General features: G+C 43.5%; 1 protein-coding gene across 1 annotated transcript; it reads right to left on the bottom strand.

The window, feature by feature from the left end:
• Positions 1-4,146: 4,146 nt before the first annotated feature.
• NR0B1 (nuclear receptor subfamily 0, group B, member 1) lies at positions 4,147-8,890 on the bottom strand (the record flags this gene model as incomplete). The annotated part of the gene is made up of 2 exons (XM_014531974.1): positions 4,147-4,442; positions 8,278-8,890. Coding segments are annotated over 2 exons (858 nt in total), but the record flags the coding sequence as incomplete, so codon positions are not given.

Raw genomic sequence — 8,890 nt, forward strand, 5'->3', positions numbered from 1 at the left:
GCCACATCATTAGTCTTGTACTGACTTGTTTGGTGTGTGCAACAGGAAATATTTCACTTTCGGAGAACAAGAAAAATAGGTTTATTTGCATTACACTTACTAATTTGTGCAGTTATTCAGTGTCTGGCAAGTTAACGTTCAAGAAAAAATATTAATTTTCATTAAAATGTTCTATTATTTTATGTTAATGATGACTCATTTATTTTAGCCCTTCGTATTCAGCATGTCTCTATCAAAATAAACCTACTTTTTTATGAAAATTGAAGCTTTTGTTGTTGTGGGGTTTGTTTTTTTTGCGGTTCTTATAAACTTAAACCTTGTTTATCTGGCCCGTGTTAGCCTTTGAGTCTGACATGCTTGCCCTAGGGTAAGAGCTAGTTCTCAAATAGAACCCTGTGAAATGGAGCTGGGGATGGGCGCTATAGTTCTGATGCAGAGCCTGATTGCAGTCCTAACTGGTGATTCCTCTGAAATCTGCAAGTTGGGAGGATGTGCCCCCTCCACCCACCTCTGACTGAGGGGCTCTGGAACCCCTCTGGGGTGGTGTGATGTCTCATGGCTGTTGATGTGAGCCTTTCAGATTAGTTGCAGTTTGCAACAATGATTCCACTTCCCTCACTTTTCTCCTGCTGCACACACCTTAGTAAGGCAGTTGGATCACTCAAGGCAGCTGTCGCCTGAAAGGGATTGATCGTTTCCAGGCTGCTCACTGAATAAATGATCTGGACAAGAGGCATGGGGGAGGAGGGGTTATGTAAATCCATTTTTTTTTTAATTTCGAAAGACCGGGATCTTGCTCTGACCAGTTCTCCAGAATATGATGTCTTTCTGGTTAAGATGGATAAAAATGTTATTCTGTGAAAATGTTTTTGTCCATCTGGCACACATCCCTTCCAGATGAAAGGTCTGGGCAAAAAATGAAATGATTAGGAAAAATTGTAAAGATAGTATTAGTGAATTGGACACACTGGCTTTGTAACAACAACATCAACAGTAACAAACCCTGGCATCCGGGAAATCACAGGGGCAGGGGCAGAACATTATCTTTGTTTTCATATCTGTTCCTGGAAGCTTTCTCCTCTTTCTTTTTTAATATATTTTTTATTGATTTTAGAGAGAGGAAGGAAGAGGGAGAGAGATATAGAAACATCAATGATGAGAGAGAAACATTGATCAGCTGCCTCCTGCACACTCCCTACTGGGGATCGAGCAGGAAACCTGGGCATGTGCTCTTGACCAAAATCGAACCCGAGACCCTTCACTCCACTGAGCCAAACCAGCCAGGGCTTTTCTCCTCTTTCTGAAGAAAAACACTTGTGTTGCCATTTCAAGCTGCTGTGAGCACTCAGATTCAGAAGGACCGCGGAGCCCAGATGGCATGTGACCGTGTGACCATGAAGCAGCAGGGGTGGGCCAGCTCTGCACAGACCCGCAGAACACCTCCACATGCCGTGCACACTTAGCAGGTAATGGACTTGAGTTGCAGACTGAGCTGTTTGGAACTGACTGCCTCAGGCGGTACCTCTGAAAGCAAGGACTGAACTTCAAACCCCGGGACAGGAGGAACCACGGCGGAAAGCCACATGGGAGGTCCTGGTATGGTGTCCTGCCTACTCAATGCGCGTCCTGCTTGGGGTATAGATTTTTGGAGGATGGAAGAAGGATATAAGAGTTATGTCTTTGTTTCCAGGTGACCTGTGTACCCCCATGTGCCTTCAGGGATGGCACTGCTTGGGTGTGTGCCTGACCTTCGTGACCCTGGCAGAGCTATGCTGAGCCTGAATGGATGCCTCAGGCCAGGTTAATAGAGAAACTTACAGAGGAAGCTGCCAGCTGTCTTTCTAAGACAGACCTTTATGGATAATAAGATGTGTTTTAGCTGTCAAAGTCGATGGCTGTACAGGGCGTAAGTGAGATCAATACTGCAGGTTGGACTCAGCCTGCTGTGTGGGGTCCCACCGATAATAATTCTGTCAAGACACCTAGGCCAAGGGCCAAGGGAGTGGATTGCGCAGACAAGTTAACAGAGCAAAACTGAGACTGCTATCCTTAGCATGAATGGCCCACTTGCGAGGTTGGCCCTTGGCTGACTTCTGGGAACTTCAAGCTGGAGAGTGTTCCCACACTTCCCCAATTCATTAGAGTCAGTCACTGTGCCTAGATTGTGCAAACCATGGGGTTTATGCTGAACACCTGTTTTATCTGTGTGTTTGAAATTTTTGTACATGCTAGGTAGAGAGTGCCTATATGACTAGCCCTCAATAAAAACTCTAAACTATAAATCTCAAAGGGCTTCCCTAGGCAAGAATATCACACACATGCTGCTGAGTTTTTGCTGCTGGGAAGGGTGAGCTCTGTGTGACTCCTCATGGGAGAGGGAGAGCATGTGGAGTCCTCCAGACGCCACCTTGGTGTCCAGCCATATATCCTTACACATCTCTTTTGTAATGTTTTTATTGATTTTTAGAGAGAGAGGAAGAGGGGAAGGGGGAGAGAGAAACATTGATGAGAGAGAAACATGGATTGGCTGCTTTCTGCACAACCTCCTCCTGGGGATCGAGCCTGCAAACCGGGCCGGGCATGTGCCCTGACCAGGAATTGAACCTGTGATCCCTTGGTGCTTGAGACAATGCTCAACCAATTGAGCTGTCCAACCAGGGCTATCCTTACACATTTTTGTAATAGTCTTAGCCCTTAACATAACTATATGCTGAATCCCATGAAACTCTCTGAATGACGTGGTAGTCTCGGGGTCCCCCAACAGTAAGCAATGAAAATTTCAGTTATTTTCTTATCACTTTATAGATGTAGGTTATTTTGAAATTTCAATTATATTGATCACTGCTTTGACATTAAGGTAGATCTACCACCAGATAGTTTGGTATTTAATGTGTTGATAAGGAAGCACATATGCCACATTTTAAAATATTTTTAAAATTTAACATTTTTAGTATGTTTTGACATATTACCTTTGTATTCCCAAGTATTTTATTTGCTGCATTATTCTGGGAGCCTGATTCTAAGATGTCCATAGGATTCACCAGACTACACAAAAGAAATTTGAAGATTCCTTCCAATGGGTCTAGATGTAGTAATCATTAATGGGCAATTTATTACCTATAAGTGAATAAACATTTAGTGCCATATATTTTATTCAGAGACAAGGAAGAACTAGTTCTACAGATGGCATTTAAAGGGGCACCAGGAGCCAACAATAAAATCACTTTATGATTTTGTGCCACGTTTGTTCAATGTGACAGTTACATATATAATGTATCTAAAAGATGAGCTATAATTGGGGGTTTATATGAGGTTGAGCTTTCTGGAATTATAGAATGTACATTTCTTGTTGGACTTTATTTACTGTGTACAAAAAATCCCAAATTAAAACTTTGAAAAACTCCTACTTCACTTTCAGGTGCCCCTATGATTACAGGCGGCCACTTGACTATACTTGGTACAAAGGTAGTCTTCCATACAGCAGATGGAAGTGGAAATGAAGCCAGACATAAGGCTATCCTCACTGACACTGGCATGTCCTAATATTAAATGCCATAATGTATAAAGATAACTTAATTTTTGTTTATGTTGGCTAGGTTTTAAGACATTTTTGATGTTTCTAAATGTATTTTTATTGTTGATAGTGTTACATGTATCTCCCATTTCCCTTCCCCCCCTCCTCCCAGTCCCTACCCACCCACCTCCAGGTCTTCACTACCCTATTGCCCATGACCATGGGCTATGCAAAGTATATAAGTTCTTTGGTTTATCTCTTCTCGTCCCCCCAACCCCACATTGAGGTAAGTCTTCAATTCTGATGAAACCTTTTGCAATCAAGTTAATAGTTAACACCTTAACATTTATTAAGACTTAATAGTACAAATTTGATTTTAGCAGGGTCAGTGGAGAGTCACTAAACATGTGAAAATAGCTTATTAGTGTAGTACTCTGCTCTTTTCTTAAAGATGTACAGAGATATGTTACCTGTTGCAAATATTTTCCTTCACAATGAACCGGTATGATACAGAGTATTTTCTACTTGTCTGTGACTAAAGTTTTTCTTTAATTGAATACAAAAATACTATGCATGGCATGTAAAAATAATAAGAAAGTTTATTGAATGCCATTTTACACTCTTTTGCCCACTACTCCTTATCGCTTCATGGTGAACTGCACTTGTGTGGCCCATAGATGCCTTTATAAAGTCGTACAGAGCATTTCCAGCATCATATCATCCATGCTGACAGCGCCGATGATGGACCTGAAGAACAGTTCAGTAACAGCATTGGCACTGATGAATCTAAGCTGGAAAAGGACGCTATTCAGTTCAGCGACTCTGACATGGTACCCTCTGTACATCATCCTGGTGTGTTCGCCAAGGATCTGCTGAGTTCCCCACTGAAGTCCCTGAATATACTTCACACACCGCAGGCCTGGCAGGTCTGGAAGAGAGAATGGGAGAAAAATCTCTTTGTTATTAACAGCTTACTCACAGACTCCTTTGTTAGCTTTTTCAATATATCCATTTCTGCCCCTCCCCAAACTAAACAAGAGCTCAGCTTCCTGGTATAAAGGGCTTTCTGGAGCAAGGATAAATGCTGAGCCAGTTCTAAGTTTTCAAAAACAATGCTTTCAAGACTGAAGCATCATAGAATTATTCTTCTTTATTATCCACTATGTTTGTATCCTCACACTTAAAAACTGCTGGCCCTGAGTCAACAAACACACACTTCATTCACTATGACAGTAGAATATAGTTTAATGCATCATTGCTCCAGTTCACTATCTGTGCAAATATGAAGAAAGTAAAATTATTTCAGGAAGTGAGCACTTTGCCATTTACCTGTGGGAAACAGGCCATTGTATAATGACAAGAAGTTTTGCTAGATGAAAAATATTGTATCATCCTCCTTGGAATTTTCCACCATTATAATAACTATCCAGCTGATGGTGGTAAACTTCACAGCCACAAATGATGACTCACAGTCTCATTTTAATTATTTGCCTGCAGGCCGATTTTAGTCTTGAGTCCTATAATAACTTAAGAGATAACACTGACCACTTAGCTCATTGTACCATAATTTCTGTATTAGGGAAGGTAAAAAAAAAAAAAAAGCAATTCTAAGGAGCATTCCAAAAGGCTCCTTTAAAATATATATATTACTTTACAGTAAGAAGTCTTTGTGAGCATTGTTTTACAGCCATTAAAAGGTTAAAAAGTCAACATGAAGACATCATGGATTGCAACATGGTTCAAAAGTAACTTTTCAAATAGAGAACAGTGACCTTCTTTCAGTCCAATGTGACACCCAATGAGTGAAATATAATACAGGAAAGATGAAGTGCTTTTTAATTTAAGAAGGTGGTAAGAAGAGGCTGCTTTTGAAAGTCCGTTGATTCTCCATTATATTAGTATTACCTTAAAGTCTAACTTGTATTTAAGTAATTACCGATTTACCGTTCTGTTTAAATGATGTCAATGATGATTGCAATCATTTTCCTTCTCTTTTTCTACAAAATCCAACAGAAAGTATTTTTCCCTTTTTTATTGACTGTATTGAGCAGAAAGTATTTTAAAAGCACCATGCTAATCATCACAGAGTAGCAGAACCAGTCAGTGTCCTTTAAAAAATAATAATGGCAATAGATGAGTCATGCCTATTATAGGCAAATACCAAATTTGATCAATAAAATTAGAACAAAAGCAGCATCTCTGGTCCATATTCCAATTCTGATGATCCCAGTCCACACATTAACATCCCCTCCTACCTACAGCTCATTATCCAGGCTCGAGACCCAACTTTACTGGGTCTGAATTCCACTGGTTAGAGTAAAAAGAGGCTTGCATGAAACTCCACAGAAATTCTGAAGCTCCTCCAGGACTAGATTTATGGATCATTAAAACTTTATCTTGAAAATTCCACATCACTTTCCTCAGCTTTCATGGCACACCCTTCCATTTCCACCTCACCCCTCCCCGCAGTGTGGCTCCCCCCGGCCCCCGCAAAAAAAAAGAAAAGATTTGCCTTTAACATAAATTCAGGGAGGAAAACAGGTGTTTAGTTAAACTCTACAGTTAAAAAAATTAAACAAAAAGATCAGGGGATAAAAAAGGATAAACAGCAAAGAAAGGACACAACACACATTTAACAGGCTTTACTTTTCTCTCCAATACAGGTGCATTTGTGTTTGAAACACAAATAGCTTAGCTTAGCTGGCTAAACTCATATTGGGAAGATTCCAAGAAGCAGAGTAAGAATAAGGGAGGAGAGAGAGGGGGGTGGGGGAGGAAGAGAGAGACGGGCTAACAGGGTGGAGGAAAAGAGGGAAACTAGTGAAATGTAAACTTCTGGAAACTGAGCCCCTATCTTACCTTTGTATTCCAAAAGAACAAAGCACATGGTAGATGTTTAGTAACAGAAGCTGAAGGAGGGAGAAAACTGTTTCCCAATGATCTTAAGAACCACCAGGGACACTTGTGATGAATGCAGAGTTGCAGACTGGACCAGAGCTACTGAATCAGAATCTCTAGGGGAGCGGCCTAAGAAGATTTTAAACAAGCCCCGTCCCCCTCCCCACCCAAGTGTTTCTAATACACTGGCAAGTTTGGAAAACAGTTATATAAGCAAAAGGTGACCTATAATGATCGCTGAGATGAGCTGAGGTCTTTAGGTCTGAAATGTGAGTTCTAAATGAATCATTTCCCCACCAAATAGTGCTCTATATCCCTTCAAAAATGCTAGGCACACCCTAGTTGCTTTGGCTCAGTGGATAGAGCCTCAGCCTGCAGACTGAAGGGTCCCTGGTTCAATTTCAGTCAAGGGCACGTGCCCAGGTTGCCGGCTGGATCCCCAGTAGGGGGCGTATAGGAGGCAGCCAATGCATGATTCTCTCTCATCATTGATGTTTCTATATCTCTCTCCCTCTTCCTCTCTGAAATCAATAAAACTATATTTTAAAACATTATAAGAAAGAAATATCGCTATTATTTTAAAAAATGCTAGGCAGGAGGTAAGACATAACCTGAGACTCCTGGTGTCAGGAAAATACATGTTATGAAAACTATCCCAACTCAAGCTGCCTGGAAACTTCATGCCTATTGTGACCCTTTGAGATGGATTCTGGTTGAAGATGACTTTAGTATTAGGACATACTTGAGACTAGGGGCTGGGCTGTCCAGGAAGGTGTAATGCCATGAGTTGGTTGCACTGTGTGGAAGAGTGTCCAGCACCCAACACACATCGGGCCCAGGAGATAGGAGGCCCTTGTTCCACAACTCATTGGCCATTTGGTTTGCAGTAAGGCCCCTTGGGACCAGGCTACCTAATCTGCAAATGGGGTAGAGGACAGAGTGACTTGATTAAGAGGTCTCTAAGGTCTGTTCAAGCTCTAAAATACAGTGTTCCTGCTCACAGGCTCCAGTGTGTCATTTTTCTGCCCCATCACTAGCCTGAAACTCACAGACACTTGGAGGACGAGATAGTCCAGCTACTTGGGACCATAAAAATGACCATTCAGAGACAGAGCTATGGAACACTAAGTCCAGTGTCTTGCCTGACAGTGTCCCCAGGGGAGGGTCTCTCTATGGGTTGTTAATAAATGTTTCCTTTCTTGCCAGCCTTCATAGAGTTTCTCCAACAACAACAACAAAAAGGTTCCAGTAAATTTCAGAACTGCGTTTCAGAAAGAGATGTTGCCGAATTTGCAGTAAACACAAACTTTTTTAAAGTTATGTTACTGGATTAAAGACTAGAGAAGCCCCAGGCCTAGAAAAAGCCCCGTTTTGGCTCAGTGGATAGAGCATTGGCCTGCAAGCTGAATGGGTCCGGGTTCAATTCCAGCCGAGGGCACATGCCTGGGTTGCGGGCTCCATCCCCAGTAGGGGGCGTGCAAGAGGCAGCAGATCAATGATTCTCTCATCATTGTTTCTATCTCTCTCTCCCTCTTCCTTCCTATCTGAAATCAATAAAAATATATTCCAAAAAGATACTAGCGAAGAAGGAATATCTATATCCTTTGAAAGCACAAACTTTTGTGTAGTAACAGAAAGTTATAGAGAGATAAGTACAAACTTCAACAAAACACCCCCTCCTCCAGGCTGAGTTTCTGGCAGCAGACCACCCACAAGGAGTAGTTTCTGGAACTCCCCCCACTGTGCTGAGTTAGTCCCCTTTCTTCACTGTTGCCCCGATGCTCCCCTGTCCCCGCGTCCTGGTAGGCACTGCCCAATGCTCTACTGAGCAGAGAACACCCAGAGCCCGAGGCCGGCACCCTTACCCGGGGTAAAGAGCACGATCCCCTTGAGGTAGGCGTACTCCTTGGCAGTGATGCCCAAGCTCCAGCACTTGGTAAGGAAGCCTTTAATAGCCTGGACCTCAGCGGCTGACGGCAAAAGCCTGGCCTCTGTTGGCGGGATCGAACGCTCCTGCGGTGTAGGGAGAGGTTGCGGCTCGTCGCCCTCGGTCTCCCGCCGCCTGGTGGTGAGGACACTCTGCAGCCAACCGGGCTCCAAGGTCTCCGTGATCTCGAAGTTAATGCGGTCCTGGGCCAGCTCGAGCATGAGCAGCGGTGCCCAGCCGCTGCGCGCCAGCACCAGCTGCTGGTCCAGGGGCAGAACCTGGAAACAGGGTAAGTACTTGACGAAGCGCATGGTCCTCAGCAGGGCCGCCGAGGCTGCCTCGCAGACCACCTGTGGATTCTGGAGGGCCACCCGCCGCTGTGCGCCGCTCCAGGGGTTCCACCAGGGGGCCCCCGGCAGCGCCACTGGCTGAGCCGCGTGCATTTGTTTTGAGCTCGCGGGCAGGTTGTAGAAGATGCTGGCCCGCGGGTGCTGTTGGCCGCAAAAGCAGCAGCGATACAGGAGCGCCAGACCCTCTCTGCCCACCGCGGG

The sequence above is a fragment of the Myotis brandtii genome, unplaced genomic scaffold, assembly GCF_000412655.1.
Source record: "Myotis brandtii unplaced genomic scaffold, ASM41265v1 scaffold834, whole genome shotgun sequence".
Lineage (NCBI taxonomy): Eukaryota > Metazoa > Chordata > Mammalia > Chiroptera > Vespertilionidae > Myotis > Myotis brandtii.